The sequence below is a fragment of the Symphodus melops genome (assembly GCF_947650265.1).
Source record: "Symphodus melops genome assembly, chromosome: 1".
NCBI lineage: Eukaryota > Metazoa > Chordata > Actinopteri > Labriformes > Labridae > Symphodus > Symphodus melops.
In genome coordinates this window covers 31,789,629-31,816,103 of record NC_136691.1, presented here as the reverse complement: position 1 = coordinate 31,816,103, position 26,475 = coordinate 31,789,629, and the positions used below count along the sequence as shown (strand labels likewise).

Below are 26,475 nucleotides of genomic sequence, written 5' to 3'. Positions count from 1 at the left end.
AGTGCGATCTAACTGATAACTCCTTGGTGTGGACGTGAGTGCAGAGGGGCTGGAGGTGTCTCCAAACAGCAGTTTGTTTTGGTGTCATGCTGGAGCTCAAGAGTGACATCTACTGGATCAAAATTCAACAACAAACATGAGGCCCAGAGTTCATGTGAAATGGACTTGAGCTTCTTTAGTTCTTTTCTACTCTTCTGACTGCTCAGAGCAGTGCGGGGTTGAGTGTCTTGTCTAAGGACACATCGAACATGTTCATCAGCTGGGGGTCGAACCCTCGACCTTCCACTTGAGAGCAGCTGCTGTTGTGGAACCAACAAGAAAAACGTGTCTTTTTTTAAAATAGAAAAACTTTTAATCTTTGGTTTATTATTAACGCCATGTTGGATTTTGTCCTGTTCTGAATGTTTGTAGACAGAGAGACAAGTCGGACAGCACCTTCATTGTCCTCAGTGGCCGTCTGCGTTCTGTTATTGCAAAGGATGATGGGAAGAAGGAGCTGGCTGGAGAGTATGGCCGAGGGGATCTTATTGGTGTTGTAAGTAAACCAGAAACTCTTTAATTTGAATAAAATGAACAAGTAACAGAATTTGAAACAGCCATACTTCAGTTGCTACATACTGCAGCACGACACCTGCTGTGTTTGGATGTTCCAGGTCGAGGCCCTGACCCACATGAACCGAGCCACCACAGTCCACGCTGTCAGAGACTCGGAGCTGGCCAAGCTGCCTGAAGGAGCTCTGAACTCCATCAAGAGACGGTACCCTCAGGTGGTCACCCGGCTCATTCACCTGCTGGGACAGAAGATCCTGGGAAACATGCAGCAGGTCAACGGACCTCTTGCTGGTAAGCAGAACATCTTTATCAATGAATATCAGCACCGTTCCCAGCCGGCTGATCAGGACTGGGCCTTCAGGGATGCACTTCTCAAATGAGATGTTAATCAGGAGGACACTTACAGGATTGTAAACATGTAACTGTTCTTCATCTTTCATATCTAATGAGATTAAAAACCCTCCTCTGCCTGCAGCCCGGAGTCTGGGTCTCCAAACCCCCACCAGTAAGTGGGATGCTGGGAATCCAGCCTCCAACCTGTCCACTGTGGCCATCCTGCCAGTGTCTGAGGAGGTTCCCCTCACCGCCTTCAACCTGGAGCTGCAGCACGCGCTCAGTGGAATTGGTACAAACACAGACACACACACACACATACACACACACACACTGCGACTCTTCTTTCACAGGTAACATGAAGTATCATGATTTCCATGCTGCTCCAGAGCAGAGACTGTTTCTCTGTCTTTCTTCATGTCTGGCTGCGTGTGTATGTGGAGATCCCGCCGTGCCACTTTTCTACAATGACAAAATGCACAGCGACTTCAGGCTGTCGAGGAATCAGCAGAGATAACCCAGCTCCTCAGAAACATGTTAAGATCCACCCTGTTGTTTTCAGACTCACTGATCTGACCAGCTGCACATAAGCCTGCAGGGATTCATCACAAAATGTTTGTTTGTTTCATCCTGCTGTCAGAATCAACCTGCTGCTCAAAGTGTTGATGCCTAAATTATACCACACATGTTTGAGCAGTTCACCTGATGGCAGCCGGCACACAATATAATAAACTATAAAGAGGGATTTGGAACAGCTAACACTCAAACCCTGATCAGAAATAAATCTGTACATGGAACATAAAGCAAGAGAAGTAGATTAAAGAAGGAAGAGTCTGGTCTCTCTCTCTCTCTCACTCTCTCTCTCTCTCACTCTCTCTCTCTCTCTCTCCCTCTCTCCCTCCCTCCCTCTCTCCTTCTCTGTCTCCTCCTTCTCTCTCTCTCTCTCTCTCTCACTCTCTCTCTCTCTCTCTCCCTCTCTCCCTCCCTCCCTCTCTCCTTCTCTGTCTCCTCCTTCTCTCTCTCTCTCTCTCTCTCTCGCTCTCTCTCTCTCTCTCCCTGATTTATGACTCTGTCCACTGTTCTAGCTCTGAAATAAATAAATAACATTTAAAACTAGCAGTCACATAAACTGGCAGGAAATACAGCAAGTTTATGGAACAAGTTTGATAATGAGATGAGAAGTGCTGCGCTGCTTTTTTAAACCTTTTTGTTTGCTGTAAAACGTAAACTCTTTGACATAAAACAAATCATTGAATTGTTTATATTTATTAAAGTTTCATGCTTAAAACGTATGCCCAGACAAAAAGAGGGCATTTAAGACACCTTCATCAATAAGAAAAACCAAAGACGTGTCCTCCAGGCTTTAGAGACAAAGATGGCCGACTTGTGAGCATACATGTTAAATCTGTCAGAGGACGTATGTTCTCACCCGAGTGACAAAAGATCTCTGTCTTCTTGATGATCGGGTTATAATTGAACAATTTCAGTCAAATAATAATTAAGTATTGTTAGAAAGTAAACAAATGATGATTTAAAAAATTTGTAAAGTCAGCTGTGTGAATGTGGACGTGTGGCACACAGGAAGTGAAGCGTGGGATGAGAGAGAGAGCCGCAGTGGGTTTAGGAGACTTCAGTCATCAGAGAAGATTTGAGGGGAAAGATGATAACATGTAGCACGGTGTATCTGCATCACTACACTGTATTTATTGTCCTCTTATTCTGCTCTCTGAAGGCCCCACGCTCCTCCTCACCAGTGACTCCATCAAACAGCGACTCGGCTCTGCAGCTCTTGACAGGTAGAAATGACGTGTTACGATTCTCAGAAATCACATTCAGGTAGTTTAAACTCCTCAGCAGAAAAACAGCAGTCATTAAAGTCTCTGCTGAACTGCTGACTTGATCACAAGATGTGACATGAACAGGCCGTAACCAGGTGACACATTTCCAACCTGCTCTTTACTGCTTTATAATCTTTGAAAGTGTCCACGAGTACCGTCTGTCCAGTTGGCTCGGCCAGCAGGAGGACATCCATCGGATCGTCCTGTACCAGTCTGACCCCAGCCTCACGCCCTGGACGCAGCGCTGCCTCCGCCAGGCTGACTGCATCATCATCGTGGGACTGGGTGAGCAGGAGCCGACAGTGGGCGAGGTCAGTGTAAACAGGATGTGCTGCCTTCGTTATCGAGCGAGTGTCGATGGATGAAGTTGTTCTCTGTGATCAGGAGCTGTTAGCGCCACAACACCGGGATGATTAATGTCCGATAGAGGATATCAGGTCCGTCATCTCGAGCTGCTGTCATTCTGTAAAAACAGCTCCAGCCGATCTCTGCCGTGGCCTCCGAATGGGAAGGACCAATCAAATGCGTCCCTGGCTCCCTGTGCGCTTCACAGCTGCTGGAGGTTTTCCACGTCTACAGGTCGATGGTAGAGACAGCTCGCCTCACATGACGACTGCCACAGTGACTTGTCCCCGCTCGCCCTGCTAAACACAGACAGACAGACAGAAGCTTTCATGAAGCTTTCAGTGATGGTGACCACTGAGGAGGCTGACACGTGACGCCATGTCTGTTTTTTGTTTTTTTCATTCAGTTTGAAAGCGATGTGATCGACTCTGTTCAGTTACAGAGCGGTTGAGATCTAGTGGCGCTCGTGCATATTTACAAGAGGGCGTCGTGTTGGAAGGAGTGTTACTGTGAAGAGATTTCACTTTTGATATCTTTCTAAAATCCTGCCTTTAAGTTACAACCTGATCTTTTTTAAACCATGGAGTCTGTCTCGTGTCACGTCGGCTCAATGAGCTGAGTGAAGCTTCCCCTTCTCTTTGTCCACCTTTAGTTGGAGCGCATGTTGGAGGGGAGCGCAGTCCGTGCTCAGAAGCAGCTGGTCCTGCTGCACAAGGAGGACGGCCCGCCTCCCAAAGGGACCGCCGAGTGGCTGAACATGCGGAGCTGGATCTCCAGACACCATCACCTGTCCTGCCCACGCCGAGTCTTCTCCAAGAGGAGTCTCCCAAAGCTGGTACTCAACAATGTCCGCCCACCAAGTCCTTTCTGTGTAAAGTCTCCGGCCTGGTGAACCAATGCTTGATTTCTGTGTGTGTGTTTTCAGAGAGAGCTGTACCAGCGTGTGTTTGAAAAGGGTCCCGATCGTCACTCCGACTTCTCCCGTCTGGCCAGGATCCTGACAGGAAACAGCATCGCCCTGGTGCTGGGAGGAGGCGGAGCCAGGTGCTGCAGTTTATTCTAAACTCACACTGAGTACTGGATTGTTAGAATAAGCATCAATAAGATCTCAGTCATGCTAAACTGTTCCCTCCGCCGAGCAGCTTTATTTTTTTACTGGTGTGTAATTCTTTATAGCACAAGAGATGAAAGAAGAAATGTCACATCAGCTCAAACTGAAGACTAGTCTCTTTTAGGGCTGCTATGATTTTTGTACTGTCTGTATATTGCTTGTGATGTTTTTAAACCCTGTTTGTGAAGCACTTTGTGGCCCCTGCCTGCGAAAAGTGCTATATAAATAAATTTTACTTTACTATACTTGACTACTTTTAGTTCCAGGTCATCCTCAGTGTTAATCTCTGCTTTGTGGCTTCTCCTGGAGCTCAGAGAAGGTAGGGACTGTATTCCTGTCAGCTTCGACTGGACACTCCTGATAGACCTGTGACTCATTATCAGTCTATCCTGTATGAGCTGTGAGCCACAGCGGGGTATTCACTGCTGCTACCAATGACCTGTTTTATCAGTCATCACGTTTTCCAAGGTGATCCTTAAAGACTAAAGTGTCCAAACCCGTCTGAGCCAAACACTTCACCCCAAATGTCTTGACCTGCGGTGTGTCCACGTGTGTGATTGGGATCATTAACGTCTATCAGTGAGTGAATGTGGAGGTGTGGCCGGGTATTCAGGAGACGAGAGGTAGAGGAGCAGTCAGACGAGCTGAAGGTGGTCCGTCTCTTTTCAGGGGCTGCTCTCAGATCGGCGTCCTGCGGGCGCTGAACGAGGCGGGGATCCCCGTCGACATGGTGGGCGGCACGTCTATCGGATCCTTGATCGGAGCGTTGTACGCCGAGGAGAAGAGCAGCAGCCGCATGAGGGTCCGGGCTCGAGAGTGGTCCATGGTGAGTATCTGTGTCATGGTCCCGAGCGAATAGAAGCCGTGGTGAACAGAAGTTTAACGGTGTATCTTATGACACATACTGTTTTATGTTGAACTGTGTTTTCTCTTTTTACACCAGCTGTGACCTCTTCTTCCTGTCATACCGAGTTTGTTTCTCTCTTCCTTTCTCAGGATATGACGTCGTACTTTAAGAAGATCTTGGATCTGACCTACCCGATCACCTCCATGTTTTCTGGAGCTTCCTTTAACTCCGGCATCAGCTCCGTCTTCAAGGACAAACAGATAGAGGTGCATTTTTTTAAAAGCAGGCTCTCCTAAGAGTACGACTTAAACATTAAAGGGGGGGGGTGGTTGGTAACTCTCTCCAGATTCACTTCTGGTTGTATCTCGGTCCTGACAGAAATAAAAACCTTGTTTACTCTGAAAAAGGAACAAAGACATATCCGTCATCTGTAGCAGCTTTAAACCTGTAAAAACGTCGCCCAGTGTCGGCCACGAGGTACCAATCAGATGAACCAATCACGTCTCCCTAGCCCACGCTCAAAGTGAGGGGCGGGGCTTGTGAGGGAGCACAGAGGGGAGGGGCTACGTGAAGTCAGAGCACTGAGGGAATGCAGCTTTTTAAAATCATGCTAGATTTCCTGAAATTACATTCTTTTAAATATTTAATGAGCGATAGGTGTTTTGCATAGTCACGCATGTAGCTGACATGACTGTCAGGTGGGTGTGATGTCTAGAGGCTTAAAACCCGCCTCCAGCTCTCAGCCTGTCGTCAGGCTGACTGACAGTTTCCAACATGGCGGCTGCTGATGACGAGACTGCGGCGCCTCCTGCAGGAAGAGGCGGCTGACGTCACTCAGAGTTGGTCCATTAATATTTACAGTCTCTGATCAGGAGCAGCGTGTAGCGTCCGCAGCACACACAGTCTGCTCCTTCCATACATGAACCTAAATGTCCTGGAGCTGAAGAAGAAGAGAGGCTTTAGTACGGCTCATCCTTTCTGGAGCTTGTCAGTCTTCATGCACCACCTCGGTATCCCCCTCTGCTTCTGTCGTCAGCGTTTCATTTGTAACGCTCACTGTTGTGTAGAGAAAAAGCATTAGTTTACTTTGCTCCTAGCTTGTGTATTTGTGGCTCTTCAGCCCATTTCCCTGATTGAACACTTGACGAGGTTGTGTCTTTGTCTTTTTCCTTCCCCAGGATCTTTGGCTGCCGTACTTCAACATCACCACAGACATCACGGCGTCCTCCATGAGGGTTCACACTGACGGTCTGTGCGGCGTTAACCTCTGTTTGAGATCTCTGCTTTACACTCAAAGAGATTTGTGTCCTTTTTAATGAAACGAGTGAGACATCTGACCGTCTGTGTCGTAACAAACAGGAGTTAAAGGTCAGCCGTCACACGAGCGCTCCGCTGTCTGACAGGACAGAGAGACTTTCTGTTGTCGTGGAGGGGAGAAGGAGACACCTGACCTCTGTATGTTCTCCCCATGTATGTGCGGGTTCTCTCCGGGTTCTCCAGCTCCCTCCCACAGTCCACAGACATGCTGGTTAGGTTAACTGTGAGTGTGGCTGCTTGTCTGTCTCTGCATGTCAGCCCTGTGATTGGCTGGTGAACAGTCCAGGGAGCAGCCTGCCTCTGGCTCCAGATCCCTTCTGTTCAGGCCTCGGACCGTTAAAGTGGTATAAATGATGGGAGCAGACGAGAGTAGTGATGATGATACGGAGTCAAAAAGAGGTCATAAAGCTTCGTATGTGACTGTGAAGATGTTTTCTGACTGAGGGGGAAAAAATGATTTCCTTGTAAATAAAACAGGCTGGGTCGGATAAGCGGCAGAAAGTGGATGGATGGATAAAACAGGCTGTGTAAAATAAAGTGTAAACATGTCAAATTAGATGTTTTTCAGAGTAACCTTTAAATTGAACAAATGGCTGAAAGTGATTTTAATCATCTCTGTGAACATGTTCACCTTCCACTCAGGCTCTTTGTGGAGATACGTTCGGGCCAGCATGTCTCTGTCTGGTTACCTGCCGCCTCTCTGCGACCCCAAAGATGGACACTTGCTCATGGACGGAGGATACATCAACAACCTGCCTGGTGAGACTCACCGACCGTCTGCTCGTTTTCTACCACAGACTTGAGAGCAGGTTACGGAGGTGATGATGAGGAGTTTGCATAAGACGGCCGTCAGTGAAAGAGTTTGTCTCATTATAATTCCCAGCGGACGTGGCTCGCTCCATGGGGGCAAAGGTCGTGATCGCAGTTGATGTTGGAAGCCGGGATGAAACCGATCTGACAAACTACGGGGACTATCTGAACGGATGGTGGTTGCTGTGGAAACGCTTCAATCCTCTGGCAGAGAAAGTCAAGGTAACCTTCACGTCCGATGTCCTCAGGAGAGCAGCCACCTTTACTCTGACCTCAGCTGACCCCAGATAAACTCACTGTACCTTCCAGGTCCTGAACATGGCTGAGATCCAGACCCGGCTGGCTTACGTCTGCTGTGTGCGGCAGCTCGAAGTGGTCAAAGAATGTGATTACTGCGAGTACATTCGACCTCCCATCGACCACTACGGCACTCTGGACTTTGGCAAGTTCGACGAGATAGCTGTGAGTTTTTCCCCCCTTTGTTCCTCCATGCTCATGACCTCCTCTGCTCCCCGGCTCGACTGGAGCTCTAACCTTTCTTCACTGCGGCTGCAGGAGGTGGGATACCAGCACGGAAAGACGTTGTTCGATGTGTGGCAGCGCAGCACCGTGGTGGACAGCATGCTGAAGGACAGGCATCAGGAGGAGTTCCACAAGACCAAAACTGGCCACGTGAGTGCAAACCACACGTCACTGACCAGGAGATGCACTTCACGCATTTGTTGTATTTCACTTCCAACATGGGAGTTTTGGGCCGGTATCAATATTAGGGAGAGAATTTCTTTCTTAGATCTACGTTCGATCTGCATTTATGGCTTTGATCCCTCAAATTATGTTTTCAAAAGTGTGGAAAATTTATTTAATAAGAAAAAATGGGGAAAAAACTGCGCTGGTACGAGCATCACCGCTTGACACTTGAGACTGATGATGCTTGTTGTAATCCATGTAGCGCCCTCTGCTGGTGACAGAGATCTAATGGTGTAATACAATGATACACAAATAAAAGGAATAACATTGGTGTATATATGTTGTAACATTGGTTGATACTGATACATGATGTGCTAATATCGAACGTCATGGTAGATCTGTCGGTCAGGATCTCATTTTCTGTGATATAATTGATTCAGTGAATATGTTGAACTTGAAGTAGATTTATAGTCTGTGTTGGTGTGGTGCACTTTGTGTCTTTCAGGTGGTCACCTGTCCCAACGCCTCCTTCACTGACCTGGCAGAGATAGTGTCCAGAATTGAACCTGTGAAAACTGCCACGATTAATGGTAAGTCACTAACAGGATGAAACCTACCTAACAGTATGTATTATTTATATATTAAAGGTCCACTCTGTAAGACACCGACTGAATGAACTCAGCTTCCTCTCTCTGATCAGACATGAAGGAAACATGCAGTCAGTATGTCCTCCTTCTAACTTTTAGATTCTGCTCCTGAATGCTCTGGATTTGATTGGACCAGAGAAGGTAGGCGGGGCTTTGAAGGCCGTTTTGGACGCCCCTGGGTTTGCCAGATATGAGAGCAGTTATCAGGTCAACAGGTGTTGCAGCGATGGAAGCGGGCAGTGGAACTGCTTCAGATAGAAGTGATTGTACCCGAGCTAAAAAGCCTCTGCATGTTTCTAATAAGCTCCAGCAGCAGAAAGCTGCTCAAACTAGGATCAATGTTGGAGATGAAACATGGAGAGAGGTTAGAACGCAGAAAGCTTTACAGACCCATGCAGAGCTGGCTAAACACTGAAGCTACAGTTTACTAGGGGTCATAATTGCTCTCTTAAGTGTTGCCCTCAAAATGCAAAAACAATCAAACTCATAGTTCAGGAAGATTGTGTGAAGTGTGGAATCAGGGCCGGTCGAGCTCAGACGTGTCCCCTCGTTGGTCGGAGCAGCTTCAGTGGTCGTCGGTCGTCTCTCATTCGTGAGGTTGGCGGCTCTTCCTCTAGCTCGCATTTCACACATTGAAGTGTTGTTGCTCCCGGTGACATAGTCGTGACCCTCTCTTGGCTGTCCTGACCTTAACTTTGGAAACCACTGAGTTACTCCACATTCATCCATTTTAAACACAAGATTATTAGATTATTATCCGTCCTTAAATCTGACATTCAAACAAGTCAAATATTGAGTCTGTCACATTTTCCACCTCATCTAATGTTCTTTTGGAAAAAATAAAACATCTGATACAAATGTTTAAAATAATGATAATACTCTGTTCATGTTGTGTGCGCTTGTCTTCTTTAAGAGGAGCTTTCTGATGAGTACCAGACCGACTACGATGAGGAGGCGGTGGAAAGCGCCCTGTCGGACTTTGAGGCATTCAACGCTGGCAGTGAATACACTGAGGGAGAAGAGACAGCAGACACAGTATGAATTAAAGCGCTTTCATGTATTCATTCAAAAATATGTAATCATCCCCGAGCTACAGAAAAGCAATCATCTTAAAGTAAACGTCTTTATTACTTTTCTGTTTTTTCACAGGATGAAGAAATTCAAATCAGACACCGACGTCAGCCCAAGAATCCCTCCCAAAGCTCTCAGCCATGACGTCCATGACACCTGCTCTGACTTCCTGTCAGAGCTGCGGAGTGTGTCCACATGTTTCAGCTGTGTCACGCTGGTCGTCATTGATCGTTAGCATGCTAGCGACCCACCCGATGAGGCCTACATTTCTCGCTCCGCCCTCCAGTTAGTTTAGAACTGAAGAAGCCTCTTGGAGAAGAGATGAAACATCCTCCAGATCTTCAACCAAGTCCCGTCGCCTTTGGATCAAGCTTTGAATTTACTCTGACTTGAGAAGCTGCACAGACAGCTGGTAACCTTTGAGGTGTGTGTGTTACAAACCTGCAGACAAGAAGCACGCTCAGTGTGCAGGACACAGAACTGATGAGGATTTCTGGGCTCAAACCTGCGAGCACAAGGAGGAGTGAAGTGTGTCTTTATTTTCTGCACATTTCAGCAGTCTCAGAAGGGGTTCTCTCTCATACGGCCCACATCTATCTTAACTTTAAAACCCATTAACTTCATTATTTAGTTTTTGTTGTTTGGTAGTCTCTCGCTCAGCTGAGCAATGAAACAGGGACATTAAGGGAATTGCACCCTGATCGCCTTGAAACAGTGTCAAAGATTGATGTCTTTATGCAAGAACATCACACACCACATAAACATACGCACACCTTTTCAAGTGCCAATCTTTTAGTGCTTTCACACTTGCAGAAACCTCCAGAAAATCTCCTGATATTTCCAGGAGGAGCTGGATGTGTGAACGCAAACAGCTACAGGTTTTACTCTGAGTTTCTCCTGTCAGACCTCTCGACTTCTTTCTGCAACAAGTCCGACTGAGCTGATGTGAGAACGCAGCAGGATATTATCCGGAGAGTTCAGCTCAAGCCAATGGTGGGGGGGGGGGGGAGAGGGGGGGGAGAGTGACGTTTCTATAATGTAATTGCATAGGCGTAGTGTGATTCAGTTGAACTACACATGACATTGATGTAAAGACAAATATTCTCATAACAGCAGAGAATGTTTCTTCTTCCGCTACTTTTCTTTTTTCTACGTCACGTCTTACCTCAGGAGACCCCCCACCCCCCCCCCCCCCCCCCACCCACCCCCGCCCCCAGCCATGGGAGAAGCTCCGGAGCAGTCCTCCTGAAATGGTCGAGATATTTTCAGGAATGCATGTGAACTTTTAGCTGCTTCCTACCATAATAACCTCAGAGAACTACAGCATTGTTTACATGTAAGCTAACGTTTTATAAACACAGATTAACATCACACTAATAAAAATAAAAACATTTTCATATTTTTTACTAAGTGGTTGGGACAAAATAACAGTGCCTGATTAACTTCTGACCTTCTTTAAAAAGGAATCATACATAAATACTTGCATGTATTTACACACACACACACACACACACACACACACACACACACACACACACACACACACGCGCACACAGAACTGTAAAGTGTTACATGTGTCCGATGATGAAGGGATTTCTGTGCCAGGTGTAATGAGCACTGTGATAATATTTTATTCATACATGATTAACGCACACGTTGGATGTGATTCATGAATGTATTTGTGATGTGAACATGAGAGACTCTGTACAAACATAACGGGTGTCCGTCCCGCTGACATGTTCATGTAGACATTTAGATGTTCCATAGTCCTCTTCATGGCAGACGTTTTAACGATGTCCCCGTTAGTGATCATATTTAATGCTTAAGTTTTTAGTTTTTTTTGTCCGTTTGTAAGCGTAGTATACTTTGAGAGTTCATACATGCAGACGTAACATTTAAGCAGCTTTACCTCGTGCAGAAAGTTATCTAACCCAAGTTGTGTCTTATTTATGTGTGTACAGATAAATAAGTAAATCCATGCCACACCAGGTCTTGTCTTTTTCCAGTTAGCTGTTTTATATTTCGAACCTCTCTCTGCCAGCATGTCATAAATTAACCTCTGTAGAGTCGCTGTTTAGCCACAACCTGAAGATATCATCATAAACCACATACACACACGCCACGTGTGGTTAGCTGCTCACCTGGTGCCTGGACCTTTATACATCAGGCTGTTTGATAGATTGAAAGTCAAAGACGTGATCCCTGTTAGTACTATGGTTTGGACTCAGACCTTCCTAACGTCAGTGACATCATTAAAGTCGGACCTGATCTGTCGTGTTGACGCTTCCTGTTTCATCGTTTCAATGACGGGACGTTGAAGTTATTCAAAAGTCTCATAGTGATCTATGTGGTAGATCATAGATGACTGTCAATGATTTTGTATTATTAACAGGGATAGTTGCCACTATATGAGACGCTGCCTTTGACAAACTGGAACTCTCATTTTGAGTCTGTTCTGGTGTTATTTTCATGTTGAATCAAATATTGTGAGATGATTTAGATTTGATCATTTTGACTGCTTTTAGTGAACAAACTGGATGGTAAAGGTGAAATGCACTTTTTTATGGTGTTTAAGCTGTTCAGTAGAATAAAAAAGGTCCAGAAGTTTTTTTTGGTGGATTTTTAATTTTAGAAGAAACTGTCCATTGCCAAGTGGAAATAAAATGATCTGAATATCTCAGTCTGCTAGTCATTGTTATTTCTAAATATTAGTGAGTTAGGATCGGGGGTGAAGGAACAACATCTGTTATCTGTACTGCTTTTCCCATTCAGGGTCGTAGGGGGGCTGGAGCTGATCACAGCTCCGAGAGGTGGATTTACATCCTGGACTGTTCGCCTGTCAATCACAGGGCTGACAACCAGCCACATCCACATCCACACCTAATCTAGAGTCACCAAATAACCCGAAGAGCCTGTTTGTGAAGTGTGGGAGGACATGAAGTAGCTACCCAGAGAGAACCACACAGAGAGGATCCTGTCAGACTGGGATGAGAACCAGGAACGTCCTGGCTGTGAGAGGAACAGTCGTCCTGAGAAACACAGAATGTAAAAGTTGAGACCAGGAAAAGAACAAAAGAGTCTGAAGGATTTCCAAAGAAAAAGTTCAGCAGAGAACAATCACAGAGAACAATGTTGTAAATGAATAACCTTAAAGAAACACACAAGCTGATGGCGTCTTCTGATATGAAACTTGAATAAACAAAAACAAAAACGTATAAACTCAACTCTCAGTTCAGTTCACCTCCTCAAGCTTTCAGCGCACTCGCTGCAAACCAACACGACCATAAAAACTCTGGCCACCCTGCATGTATCTCTGCTGCTGACGGACAATATGAAGACTAAGGCTCAACTTTATTTAAAGCACTCTTCAAATCAGGGTAACAAAGTGCTTTACTTATTAAAAGAAAAGAGTGGAAGACGATGATTATAATGTTAAAGAAGAAACGATGAAAAGACGTGAAGACCATGAAAGATGAATTTAATAAATGTAAAGCCTGTGATGCAGCCAGTCAAGTTACATAAGGTCATGTTTTGTTTCTGTCCATTTATTTTTATATTACTGTCATTTCCTACTTCATGTTGTACTTCCTCTTGTCTCTTGGTTTTCACGCCTTGTGCTTCCCGCCCTGATTGAACCTTCCTGCATCTCATCATCCTCTCATCTTCAGTGAATATAATCCCTGTGTCCTCCCTCGGGTTACCAGTTTGTTGTCTTTCCTCCACATAGACTGGAAATATTAAAGGACAAAGTCTGAGTGACGTCACTGTTCCTGCAGATCCTCATCATCGGCAGCCGCCATGTTGGAAAATGGAAATCCTGTCTCAGTCTAACTTTCAGTCACCCTAACGGCAGGCTAAACCTTTTGACAGGAACTAATCAGACCTGTTTAGTTTTTTTGAACCAGGCTGTAAACATGTTTATTTATGCTGGAAAAGTGTGACTCAGTATGTAACGTCTGGTGTTCCTGGAGTCAGCCTCAAGCGGACACTCGACTTGTGTATCTTTAACAGAAGACAATGGATCGATGAAAAGTAAAGGGCCAAGGATCAGCTCCTGGTTTTCAGCACAGTGAACCTCAGAAAATTAAACAACTGCAGCAGAAAGTTGTAATGCTTCTGGTAAATTCAAAAATAAATATTCTGACTGATTCCAAGAACAACAAATGTCTAAAATAATCCAGAAATGATGGAAATGTTACTTTGTTGATTTCCTCTGATTCTTGCATGTGCATCAAATTAAGAATTGAGAAGTGGGATTTTTCAGCTAATCTATCTATCTATCTATCTATCTATCTATCTATCTATCTATCTATCTATCTATCTATCTATCTATCTATCTATCTATCTATCTATCTATCTATCTATCTATCTATCTATCTATCTATCTATCTATCTCAAACTTTTAAACGGCTCTGGCTCAGTGGTCTGTCTCCTCTTAAAACCCTTTTTAAATGTTTTCATGTATCAGTGACGTCCCATATGAACGTGAAAGTCTTATTTCAATGGGCAGCTATCACTGTGTTGCTGCCGCTGGCACACACCTTGTGTCTGCCTCTCTACTAGTGACAGAGTACCCAGAATAACACAAAGGTCAAAGGTTGTTTTTTTATATTTATCTTTATATAAAGCACTTTGTGGTACACCATTGTATAAAGTTCAATACAGATCAAGTTTGATTGAATGATAATGGACCGAGGTTACACCTGAGAAAATAATGACAAACATTTTAAGATTCATTTTAACAGGAGATTAACGTGTTTCACTTGAAAAGTAAACACAGAGGAATGTTACTAAACTCAGAGAAAACAATATGACTGATGATATATGAGTTTCTAGAGACTCTCGTGATTAAGTAGATATATGTCAGATGACCTTACCGTGGGCGTGTCTGTGACCGCCATGGCCTCGGTAAAACGGATCAGGAACTCATCACTGTCATGTGACAGGACGTACATGAAAACATTGTGGGGTTTTTTTTTTTTAAAGAGTATAATAGCGTACATGAAACATGTATAGTGTTTAGAAATGTAGTAATGACAGTCATGACCTTCTGTAACTATTGTTGCCGGTGGGCTTAAAGGGTCAGACCTGTTGCGTCTTTAGTCTGGAGTAATCCAGGGTCTGACTGCTGATGTGCTGATGCTCATGAAGGATTATTGGAGGAATAATACTGGTAACAACAATGGTTCCCATTCTCCTTTAATCACTCTCAGCAGCTGTTTCGTTACAGGCACTGATCCCCTCATCGACCCGGCCCGGGGTGTGGTGCTCTTCACATTCAGTAAGCCCTTCAGTGATTTCTTCAATACGTCTGTTGAAGCTCGATCGTGTGTTACAGTGTTCCCTCTTTGATCTCAGTTCTCAGAAAGCTCTCACTTTCAGCTGAAATGTACAAGTGAAAGAAGAACATTTAAAACAAAAGTGTCTTAAGAAACTGATTGCAAGTTAAAGGCTACATCGTACATTTTTAAACGTGTCGCTTTAACGGGCATTTCTAAGAAGTAAAGATCCCATATCATGTCCCCTCTCATGATGTTAGTCTGTGAAACCATTAGAGTAGCTTCATAAGGACTTCTGACAGGTCGGCTCTCTGGAAGCCTTACGGGGGGCAGGACGCTGCAGGGCTGCCAGGGGAGCTGCCAGTGCTGGGAGACGAGAGCTAATGTGTGAGTTTTAACCGGCTAACATAGAGGCGTGAAGCCGTCTCGTGGAAGTATTGCATGATTCGCAGAACAAGCTGTTTAGCGCCCTCTGCAGACTTCTCCTGGGATTACTACATCATGATCTAAACCTTTGTTTAGGATGAGCATCCTGCATTGTTGCACTACAGATGTATTTCATCAGCATAATAGGTCAGCTTTAGGTTTCACATGATTAGTTATTAAGATAATAAATACTCACACAATGACCTGTACAAGCTTCTGGTGAGCTTTCAGTTTGTGTCGATGTTGACGACCTCGGTGGACAGACCGATACCTCTGACCTCTTCCTGTCTTGTCTTGTGCATTCAAAGTGATGTTTTCTTATATAAAGAAATCCTGCGGCTGCCAGAGAGAGAGGCAGCGTTAGCAGGGTGCTGCATATCGCCACCTCCTCTGACTCCTACCTGTCAGCAGCAACCACAGGCCATCTTTTGTACGCCCTTGTGAGACACCACAGAGAGAGACAGCTGAACCTACCTCCTTATCATTAACCACACCTATACCCAAGTATTTTTAGAGCCTTGTTTCATCGAAATGTGACGCTTTAATGCACCAAGGTTTGGTCTCGGGGGTGCAAGGCAAAAGAGGTTTTAGAGAGACTTCGACTTCCTTTATTATCATTCAAATTTGAACTTTACAGTACAGTCAGGTTACAGTTTTAGGTAATCCAATAAAACAAGAGATGTTCAATTAAAGGTCAATAATTAACATCAGGCTCAAAGAAGTTTGTGATAGAAAAGAGCCAATAACCTCATGTTGCAGGACCAGCAGATTTAAAAATTCATTTCTCCCTGATACCATCGGTCTCCTCAACAGCATCATGTAAATCCTCTCCCTTATACAAGAAGTATTTTATTATTAAGTGTGTATTTCATTTTTGTCTTTTCACTTCTGGCTGTAAAGCAAGTTGACCCTCTCGGATATTAAAGAATACCTTGACCTTGACCTTGACCTTGACCTTGTGAACATACCTGTCCACAACATTTTACCTTCACATAAATGTGACCATGTGTTTTCAGCTGAGCATTGTCAGCTGAAATGCTGTTTAAACGATTAAAGCATGCAGTCGACTCTACAGCTTTGACCACAGTGAGGCTGTAACGGCAGCTTTTATTTCTGAGTGTTCATTTTTGTCTTAATATAAGAGTGTCACCGACATGCTTCTTTTGTCTTTGCGGCTGTTATTTTGGTTATTTCAGTTTGTTACCCGCCTGCTCGCTGATCTCTCTTGGTCATAGGTTTTTCCGTGTTGCTAAAGCTGAGAAAGAGGAAGTGAGAGGGAGGTGCTGAAAGCCCCATGAAGCGATGCACGGTCCACAGTGCTAAGACGAGGGGAAGTGCGAACAACAGCGAAGTTCACTGAAACACAAGTCAGAAAAACAGAGACGAGCCAATCATTCTCCGGAAAAAGGTAAGACCTGAACTGAATTTGATCACCTCCTGAAATTCTGAAAAAAAACATCTCTGTATTAGAAGTTGATTTGGAGGAAATGTGTCGACGTGAAATCTCCTGAGAAGTATCGTGAGCCTGAACGAAGAGGAGAGAATAAGGACAGATTATTTTCTGTAAAATAAAACACTTATATCATCTAAATACCACGTAACAACTCCAAACTAAACACAGTGCTATGAGGATTCACATAAAATCTACATCTGCTATATTTTGTTTCTCAGTACTGAGTATCTGTCTCTATGTGTCATTATAACAGCAAACAACAGTTATTAAAAGATCAAAAATGAAATGATCTCCATGAAATTCATGTCTCAGAATTAATTTGTCTCAGAGGTTAAGTATTCCTTCGACGTCATGGTCACTGTCTGCTTCATGATGTCATGAGTAACGTTGATTTTAATCACAGTGATGTCATCTTAGCGAGGAGCTTTTCATCTTCGACAAGTTTCAACTGTGCTTGAAAACTGAGAAAGAACAGGAAGTTAAATGTGTGAGCATCTTCCTCCCTGCAGTATGACCATGACACTTTTTTTAGTGTCGCGCCCCCAACACACACCCACACACACACACACACACACACACACACCCACACACACACACACACACACACACACACACACACACATTTCATCACCTCTGAGCACATTTTGTTGATGTGTTCATTTTCCGGTATAGATTTAACCAACTCATATTACAACTGTCGACGCCCGTGCCTTAATCTGCCTCAATCTGACCTTCACTAAACCTTAAACTAAGTCCTAGCCCAAAATTCAACCATCATTTGTGTTTGGATATCAAATTTACGAAGCCCTTTTTACATTTAGGCAGCTGAGGTAAAAAGTAACATGTCTAAAAGTCATTCTCCACATGTTGAAATTATTTCTCTTGTCAGTTACATTACAGACAGAAAAAAAAAATCACAACAATGAGAGCAAGACGTCCCAATGTTGGGAACAAAAAGTATCAACAATGTGAACATTAGTCCTGACAAATCCGGCAAATCGGAAAAAGAAGTCCCCATAACGTGAACGACAACAACGCAGACAACAAGAACAAGAAGTCCCAAAAACAAATAAAACCTCCCGACAATGACAACAAGAATTCACAATGTGAGGAACAAGAAGTCCCAAATATGAGAGTAAAAACTCCAACTATGGGGTCAAAAAGTCCTGATAATGTGAACGTAACGCCCAGCAACAGCAGCAATAAGAAGCTTCAACAATGTGAACAAACTGTCCGGACAACAGAAAAAAAAAGGTCCTCAAAAAAGACACAAAACCTCCTGACAAGGAAAACAAGAAGTCCTAACAACAGCATCAAAAACTCCTGGAAATATAAATAACTAGTGTTAGATAAACAATCAGTGATGATAATATAATTTGATGAATAAATGATTATCTTATCTTATTTGCTTGTTTCTTGTTGCAGGTCTGAACAGAGGCGTTGCAGGATGGCTCAAAGCTGCCTCAAGTGTTTAAAGTACACCATGTGTCTTGCCAACTTCCTTTGTTTTGTAAGTATGGTTTCCCTGGAAACACAATGAGTGGTCATTGTGTTGTCTAAAGTCATAGTAAAAGTATTTGATATCTTCATCTGTAAATCGAGTACATTACACCAAGAAGAGCATGTTACTGTCTTCTTTCAGGTGTGTGGTGTGGCTGTGCTGGGTTTAGGCGTGTACCTGATGGTGCACATCAGCCCACTCACACCCAGCTTGACCAAATTCAAGTTTACCCACTTGCTGCTGATCAGTGGCATCGTCATCACCTGCGTGTCCTTCCTGGGATTCCTGGGTGCTCTGAAGGAGAACCGCTGTCTCCTCCTGACGGTATGACACACCACACACACACGTGCATGCAATATTTTATACAGTCGATGGTGAAAAGTATTCCAAATGCTTAAAGGACACATATTTAGCAAAATCCACTTCACCAAGTTTTTTTTAAAACTCTAATATGCATCTCTAGTCTGTCAACAAACACCCCAATGATGAGAAAAGTTCATCCTCTCCGTCTTTAGCCTGCTCACTTTTCAAAAAATGTGTGTTCAAAAAAGGCAGTTTGGAGAAGTTCCCTTCATGACATCACAAAGGGCAGTAGCCCCTCCCCCAGGTGGGTGACACTCCCACAGCTGTGTGTTTGTTCTGCCCTCTGAGTCTGCCTTCTCATCATAAACAATGGGACATGGAGCGAGAAAGCCCAAGCCACCTGATCCCTTCCAGAGAGGGGGTGTGGTCAGACACAGCTCATTTACATATTTAAAGCTACAGACACAGAAACAGCCTGTTCTGAGCGGGGCTGAAATAGAGGGGTTTATAGACATGATCAAACACAGGATCAGAGTTGATTTATAACAACACACTTCACACACATGTTGAAGAGGAGCTCTGAGACTTATTTAAACTTTGATGAAAAGGAGGACAACATGTGACCTTTAAAGCCCCTCTATGAGGAGGCAGGGTTGCAGGTCAATATTACCTGAATGCAGTGTTATAACCTATTAAAATAATAGATGACTGGATGCCTGTAGAGTTCATCCTGAAGTGTTTACTTTATTAGTTTCTGTGTGTGATTGTGACTGTTGTGTCATTCGTGACAGTTTTTCCTGCTGCTGTTCTTGATCATGCTGGTGGAGCTGACTGGAGCGTGCTTGCTCCTCTTAAATGACGAAGAGGTAGTACCCCACTTTGAAATGTACTAATGAAGGTCACACATATACACACACCAGGTACAATCAGTTTATCTCACCTTTCTATCTAGATTGGCAATCTGTTGAAAGAAGACCTTCAGAAAAGCCTGGTAGAGGCAAAGATGGGAAATTCAACCAATAGGATGAGCGAGTGGGATCTACTTCAGACGAATGTGAGTTTATCAGACATAATGGCCGCTGTAAACTAAGTGTTCTTTGAGTGTTTTTGACATTTTTTTTGTCATGATTTGTTTTAGCTTGATTGCTGTGGAGTCAGCAACGTGTCGGATTGGGGAGACAGCGTGCCTAAATCTTGCTGCAAGGACCACTGTGACATCTCAAAGCCTCCATACTGGCCGGATGTAAACAAGCATAACCTCTGTGACTGTAGAGGTCAAAGGTCTGATGACTTCACCTGAATGTTGGTAGCATGTGATCTCATGAATATGCTCTCTGTCCGCAGGGCTGTCTGTCGAAGATGAGGAACTTCTTTGAGGAGAATTTCCTAACTACTGGCATCTCTGTCATCATGCTCTGTGTTATTGAGGTAAACTTTTTTTCTTTTGCTGTCCCCTTAAAGGTTTATTTTTTTGTGTGTGTGTGAATAATAAACACAGGGTCAATAAGCTGAACATGAGGGCTGGATCTGGGATCGCCATTACCCCAGACTCACATAAATAACTTTAGACTTTATTGTTTGTTACTGTCCAAACAAATGAAATTCCTAACAAGTAAAAAGAAAATAAGGTAATATACAACAGGCTGGTCTCAAAAGACAGTTCAGACTGTAAAGCTATATAATTAAAGAAAAACAGATCAACAAGCTAAAGGCAATAATATCAAAGTAAAGAAGACAACATCACTTAAGGCAAGAAGGGATGAAATAAAAGAAAGCCTGTAGATATATCAAAGTAGCAAAAAAGAACAGAAGAGTCAAACTTTAAAAGACAGGTTAAGATTTAGTGGTGTCTAAAATGTTTCGATGGTGTTTGATGTTTATTTACTTGTGTTTTTTGTGTTTGTGTCGTTAATGTTTGTTGGGTGTGAATGGACAACACACTTAACACAAATATTTTATTATTAAGAGAGAAGACTTAAGGACAGGATGTTATTTTATGACAGAACTTAATAACATTTAAAGAGGACATATTATCTCCCTTTTCAAACTGTCCCCCTGTGGTCTAAATGAAACATCTGTGCTGAGCTTTGGTCCAAATTTAACATGAATCAAGCAGCAGAGGAGTTTGGTGACCCTGTAGAAACCAGCTCTCTCTGAACACTCCGTTTTGGTGTGTGTGTCTCTTTAAATGGAGACCCCCCCCCCTGACTTTTCCCCGTAGATTTCACTCCTTTGCTAGTGAGAATAAAAATGGCAGACCTGCTCAAAAGCTTTGCTCGAGGCTGGAGGAGGAGTCCATGGGGGGAGACACCAGGGGAGGGGAGGGGAGGGGATTTGGGTTTTTGTTTTTTTTTAACCACAATTCCACTGTGATGTCACAGGGAGAGGAAATTTAAAACGGAGCATTTTTGTCTGTTCTGTATGACTTAAGCAGACCACAAACAAAGGACTGGATGGATTTATTTCACATGTTGTTGATCAGTAGACACTCAGGATAACCCCATAAATGTTCAAAAAGACTGGAGAAGGGAATTTTTCATAATATGTAAAACTGTCATGTTGGTTATTCACTCTTCATTATCTGGTTTGTTGACAGGTCTTGGGGATGTGTTTCGCCCTGACGCTTTTCTGCCACATCAGCAGATCTGGACTGGGCTACAAGTTATAAACTGTTTACTGTATCAACATCTGTTTGTGTTGAAGACTTTGCTTTGTACATTTCTCTGCTGGACAGAATCCTGTGTGTAAGATTAGAAATGGCTGGTTTCTGAATGAGCAAAGATGATTTCTCTGTGTACATGGGGAGTTAGATGAGCTTTGTTTTTATGTAATGACCTTATTTACAAATGCAATAAAAAAGGTTTCAGAATATCTTTCAAGTGTTATATATAAACACAATGGCCTGTGAGAAATGAAAGCAGTTTTACACGACTTTGTCCTTATTGGGCTTAAACTCCTCAAAACTCAACATCGAAAGAAATGATCATTAAAAAAGCTATTTTAAAATGTTACAGATGAACATGACAAAGTCAAGTTAAGTCAGGCTTTCCTAACCTTCGGTCCCGACCCCACTGGTAGAAAGAGTGACACTAATATTAAAGTGCTTTGATGAAACTTTATTTCAGTAGGAGTAAAATGACCAGCTCAGTAAAAAGTAGCTCGTTTAAAACAAATAGTAAAAGTGAATTTTCTTTTTTTTAAAGGGATTTCTCCAGAGCGCAAAAAGAACGAGAGGATTTAAACGGGTTTTTTTTAAATTAGGGCAACGACAGGCTAGTGGTCATGACGTACGTAGGTGTGTAAATGTGTTGCCAGGTAAGGAGGTAACAGTGCAGTGGTCAAGGGTTCGAATCCGACCTCGGCCCTTTCACTGTATGTCACCGCCCCTCAACATTTCCAGTCTCCCTTCAGCTGTTTTTTTACAATCGAGGACAAAAAGCCCAAAAGTATCTTTGAAAATGTTTTGAATTTAAGGCAAATCTTTACAGTTTAAAGTGCAATAAGAAAATAAAACCTGGGCATTCGAAGTTCACAAAAAACCCCCAAACTCAAAATGCGAGTAAATCCACTTTGCACCAGTCGACCTCGTGGGGTCACATGGAATAATGATAGTGAACACAGACGACTGAGGAACATCAGAAACTCCTCCCAGCTGATCAAATGTGTCGAAGACAGGAGCGAAACTGACGTAACTGAAAAATGTCTGAATGTGTTTTGGACGTCTGGGCTGAGTGAAGCTAAAGGTCACGAGTCTAAAAAAGGTCAGGACCAGTGAGTTCAGTGTGTTACTGTTTGTTTATATGTTGACGTATCCTCCATTTTGTAGTCAGAACTTCAGGTTTCCTGTCACCGACATGCAGCTGACTGCTCTGTGCTGCGGCTGTATGAGACCACTTCCTCTTTTCATCCGTTCAGTTCCTCTCACAGCTGCTTCTTAAAGAGGCAGTGTTTTTCATTTCAGAGAAGCGTCTGTGTGTATGAAGACTTAAAGTGATCCGTGAAGACAGCGACACCACGAGTGTAAAACATGAAGAAGAAAACCACCAGACGACTTACACATATGAATTCATTTATTTAAAGAATAAATCCTGCATCAATATTTTAAGACAAAAAAAAAACAACTAAAAAAATACTAAGATTTCCTTTACACTTTAAAATAATTTTGTTCTTTTTGAAACCATCACACAAAAAATAGAAACAAGTACAATTTTTTTTTGTTGTAATTTAAAAAAAATGTAACTGTACACAGCAGAATATACCATTTATTGCAAACTGAACACCCCTGACACCTCAGAAACTATACACACAAGTATTGCAATTCACCTAGAGATATGAAAGACAAAAAAACTACTCTGATACAGATCTCTTCTTCTTCTTCTTCTTCTTCTCTGGACCCAGCAGTCTGCCCCCCCTCCTCCCCGCGGTGCAGACAGCACTGCAGGCTTTTCACTACCTGTGGCACTTTGTTCCTTCCTCTGCGAGGACGCGACACACACAGTCCTCACAGAGGAGGGAGCGCTAACACACAGCCGAAATGATCCAACGTTTATTTCTGAACGGGGAAATAAAAAGAGTCCTCCACTGCAGCGAGCGCACTTATTACACTGAGTTTACAAAAGCTGGTGCAACTTCAGAATAAAGCACTCCTGATTTTTACGGAAATTCAAAAATAGACATTCTGTCTTTTGCTATTGCTGAGAAAGTTATAAAAAGCAGCTCGTTTAGAAAACATTTAGGAAAATATTCGTTAGCTATGCTCACAAATCACGTTCACTTTTTAAAAGCCCACCGTCTAAGAAGAAGTCGTTCACGTTACAGTATTCTGAATAAATGCTATCGTAGTGAAACCCAGTGAACAACACGTGGCCTGATCACAAGTCTGAGCTCAGGATGTTTTACAGGAAGAGTGGGAAGAAATGCCCCGACAGGAGACGGCGTCAGACGGAGAGTCGTTCAGAGGAGTGGACAGTACCGCACGCCGAGAGGAAACGTTCTTGTTGGAGAGCGACCGTCCACGACGTCCTCTCAGTAAACATGAAATCCACCTCCCAAAGATCTGCAGACCACCACACATCTGCACACACGTCAATAAATAAAAAGTGACAGGAATACATCCCTACCCGACCCCCACCCACAGCCGCATGACCACGGTCAAACCAGAGTTAGGGAACCCAGCCCCGACTTTCACCACGTGTATGTAGCATGTAGAGCCTCTGCTCTGCAGGTCAGCACGAGGGACTGATGCAGACACGCATCACAAACAATGTACAGAGAAGCAAGGTCAGTAATCAGACCGCCAAGCACATCCTGAAGCTGCTGCTGGTCCACACTCACAGGAGAATAAACACACACACACACACACACACACACCTGCGGCTGCACTGCAGTAACAAAAACACAACTGTTCCCTCAAAGCTTCATTTACAATCCAGGAGTGAAGTCGAGTTGACCAGGTGAACGTCACTGACTCTGTCCACTCAACAGACCGGCCTCTGTGTGTGTGTGTGTGTGTGTGTGTGTGTGTGTGTGTGTGTGTGTGTGTGAGGAGCAGAGCATGAAGCTCGTCAGTGTTGGTCTGATGCTCTGCGGAGCGGCTCGTAAGCTCAGTTATTGCTCAAAGTCTCCCCGAGCGTGCACGAACAACCGAGCTGATGGAACTTTGTTTGATCAGCGACGGCCAATTGTGTTTGGTCTTTTTGGGCGGGGTGTCCAGTCCCGTTTCTGTCTGATTCATCTTTGATGTGTTCATGTTTCATACAGCTGGAGGTCGGACTGCAGGTTCTGAGCCTGTGTTCTTGTTTAGGAGGTGGAAATGTGCGACTCACGGCGCGGTAAAGACCGATCTTCAGAGTGTGACACTCAGAAGCAGAAATCGTCTTCTGTCCTCAAGCTTGGACGAGAGCGAAGACAAACTGTGTCGCGGAGAGCGACGCCGATACTCGTGAAATCTGAAATCAAACAGAGTTCTTGATTTCTGAACTCGTCAGTTTCGTCGTCGGTCTGGTCTGAAAATACTGCGTGTGTGCGTTTAGTGTGAGCGCACACGTTTCTGTGCTGCACCGATTATCTGAACTGTGTTTTTCTCATGTGCACAGAAAAAGTCTTTATGAATTTGAACTCATAAAACATGGAAGTCAGAAGTAAAAGTTTTTTTTTTTTTTTTAAGTGTACCAACATTGTTATTCTGAAAAATCAATATTTTCTGATGTTTGAAGGGTTTTATGTCTCAACCTGCAAAGATTTAAAAAATATCAGGAAATCCAGAATAAACGGCATATTTAGAAGTGGAGCTGAGTCGCAGAGGAACAAGTTCAGTTACATAACAACGAAGGTGTCATCGTCCTCAGAGGGGTCCCGACTCCTTACTTGACTTTGACGAGTTTAAACGTGAGCAGAGAAAGAAGAACATTAAAAGTCACATGACAAACAGTCGAGCGTCTCCTTGATAACGTCCAAACACACAGGCCAACTATCCAGCCTTTTTTATACTTCTCGTGTGACGCAGGCGGCACAAACCGTGCTGAGCTTTAAACTAAAACTACAAAGAGCGCGCGCCTGAGAACTACACACGAGAACTACAAGATCACACGGGAATAAAGAGAAAAAGGAGCAAACAGCAGGTTGTTTGTCTTTCTGAGGAGGATTTGTTGTTTATTCCATCCCTGTTTTGACGTCATGTTGAGAAAGTGAGGAGTCCGTATATTGTGTTTTATTTTGAAATTAGCCTGACGCTCTGTGCGTTTCCTTGTTCGACTTCCCATCCAGCTCGAGGTTTACGTGAGGCTCCGTCAAACAGAGAACATTTGAGACGGAGCAGAGCGTGGGATGTGGCAGAGTTGACAGTGTGTACATCCTTTCCTTTCAGTAAACTGTAGCTTACATGAATTAGCTCGTGCATGATTAAGCTAACGTCACGTCCACACCCAAACATGGAAACCCATCAGACCGAGGAGCTTCTGTACTGATTCACTGCACAGGCATCACTGCATAGTGGAGCAAACGACTCGTCGCTTCAAGGTCGAGCTTGAAGCGACGAGTCGTTTGTTGCAGGAGAAATGTTTCCCGCCTCAAACTTGACACTGAGGTTGGTTTGAAAGTGAGCGTTTGATGCCGGTGCTCGTGGACTGATTCAAATCTGTGGTCACCGTTAAAGTGCCTCATAAGACAGATACTTCTGCTCACGGCTTAACGCCTTCAGCTGCTTCTGTGCAACGGGAATAATTAAAGACGTTCAAAACGACCAGTTTGTGTTCTCACGTGGACTGCTCACATCGTCACCTGATTGAGGGGAAACACTCGACTCTTTAAGACTCTGTGGTTGGAATATTTCTGCAGTTACTGTGTTTTTCATTGAGTGCTGCAGCTGCAGGGCTTGGCGGCGGCGGTGGAGCGTGAGTGTGGGGTTGGTGGTCTGTCAGGACAGTCGGCCTCTCTGAGGCACTGGAATGCTCAAGTTGCGGACAGCTTGACGGCCTCTCTGCTCAGAGCTGTGGGGAGTCTAGAGGGGCATCAGCCTGGTGGTGTGGAACAGGAGGGGGTTCAGATCCTCAGCATGGACGGCCCGATGGAGCGACGGCTCCGAGCGACTCCGCTCAATTTTTGGCAGCAGATCTTGCACCTGCTCGATGGCTACCAGGATCTGAAGAGGGAATACCAGAGAGTGTTTCTAAATGACCAACAGTGCTCATGCTTTTATAAGGACATTATTAGACTAAAGAACGTGTCAGACTACTCTGATTTCATACATACTTTGGTTCGAGTCTACACCCCTCAGCTCATCGCTTGTAGAGAAACTACGTCGTCTCATTCAGCAGTGAGTAAACTTAATTATGATTAGGGGTGTTCATTTTTAACTACCGTAAATTCCGGACTATAAGCCGCTACTTTTTTCTCACACTTCGAGCACTGCGGCTTTTACAACGATGCGGCCTATTTATGGATTTTTCTTGCGGGAC

General features: G+C 43.9%; 4 protein-coding genes across 4 annotated transcripts in view; 2 read left to right on the top strand and 2 right to left on the bottom strand.

Annotated features, from left to right (window-relative positions):
- The window catches only part of pnpla7b (patatin-like phospholipase domain containing 7b), a 28,063-nt gene extending 15,827 nt beyond the window's left edge, over positions 1-12,236 (top strand). Inside the window, exons 20-36 of the mRNA XM_079363656.1 lie at positions 412-535; positions 654-843; positions 1,028-1,177; positions 2,618-2,681; positions 2,866-3,034; positions 3,721-3,903; positions 3,994-4,112; positions 4,849-5,005; positions 5,176-5,292; positions 6,205-6,274; positions 6,986-7,102; positions 7,227-7,375; positions 7,463-7,615; positions 7,709-7,825; positions 8,346-8,430; positions 9,401-9,522; positions 9,637-12,236. Coding sequence (XP_079219782.1) covers positions 412-535; positions 654-843; positions 1,028-1,177; positions 2,618-2,681; positions 2,866-3,034; positions 3,721-3,903; positions 3,994-4,112; positions 4,849-5,005; positions 5,176-5,292; positions 6,205-6,274; positions 6,986-7,102; positions 7,227-7,375; positions 7,463-7,615; positions 7,709-7,825; positions 8,346-8,430; positions 9,401-9,522; positions 9,637-9,702 — 2,152 coding nt within the window. The 3' untranslated portion in view covers positions 9,703-12,236. The remainder of the gene's footprint in view (positions 1-411; positions 536-653; positions 844-1,027; positions 1,178-2,617; positions 2,682-2,865; positions 3,035-3,720; positions 3,904-3,993; positions 4,113-4,848; positions 5,006-5,175; positions 5,293-6,204; positions 6,275-6,985; positions 7,103-7,226; positions 7,376-7,462; positions 7,616-7,708; positions 7,826-8,345; positions 8,431-9,400; positions 9,523-9,636) is intronic.
- rabl6b (RAB, member RAS oncogene family-like 6b) overlaps positions 1-26,475 on the bottom strand; it is a 144,229-nt gene that overhangs the window by 65,797 nt on the left and 51,957 nt on the right. The gene's annotated exons all lie outside the window — the stretch shown is intronic.
- Positions 1-26,475, bottom strand: part of araf (A-Raf proto-oncogene, serine/threonine kinase) — a 153,878-nt gene that overhangs the window by 111,968 nt on the left and 15,435 nt on the right. The window contains exon 16 of the mRNA XM_079363957.1: positions 25,331-26,159. Within this exon, the coding sequence (XP_079220083.1) occupies positions 26,019-26,159 (141 nt within the window). The 3' untranslated portion in view covers positions 25,331-26,018. The remainder of the gene's footprint in view (positions 1-25,330; positions 26,160-26,475) is intronic.
- LOC306822706 (leukocyte surface antigen CD53) lies at positions 16,455-21,391 on the top strand. Its single transcript, XM_079341881.1, has 8 exons — positions 16,455-16,671; positions 18,142-18,226; positions 18,359-18,541; positions 19,312-19,386; positions 19,473-19,574; positions 19,659-19,763; positions 19,865-19,948; positions 21,117-21,391. Exons 2-8 carry the CDS (start codon positions 18,164-18,166, stop codon positions 21,186-21,188), a joined length of 684 nt encoding a protein of 227 aa, XP_079198007.1. The 5' UTR covers positions 16,455-16,671; positions 18,142-18,163; the 3' UTR covers positions 21,189-21,391.

What these genes read in the sequence shown, in the direction of transcription:
- LOC306822706 (XM_079341881.1), top strand. Translation starts at nt 18,164, where the DNA reads ATGGCTCAAAGCTGCCTCAAGTGTTTAAAGTACACCATGTGTCTTGCC. An exon ending in GGGATCTACTTCAGACGAAT is followed by an intron (nt 19,575 to 19,658) that starts GTGAGTTTATCA and finishes GATTTGTTTTAG; the next exon opens with CTTGATTGCTGTGGAGTCAG. An exon ending in AGCCTCCATACTGGCCGGAT is followed by an intron (nt 19,764 to 19,864) that starts GTAAACAAGCAT and finishes CTCTGTCCGCAG; the next exon opens with GGCTGTCTGTCGAAGATGAG.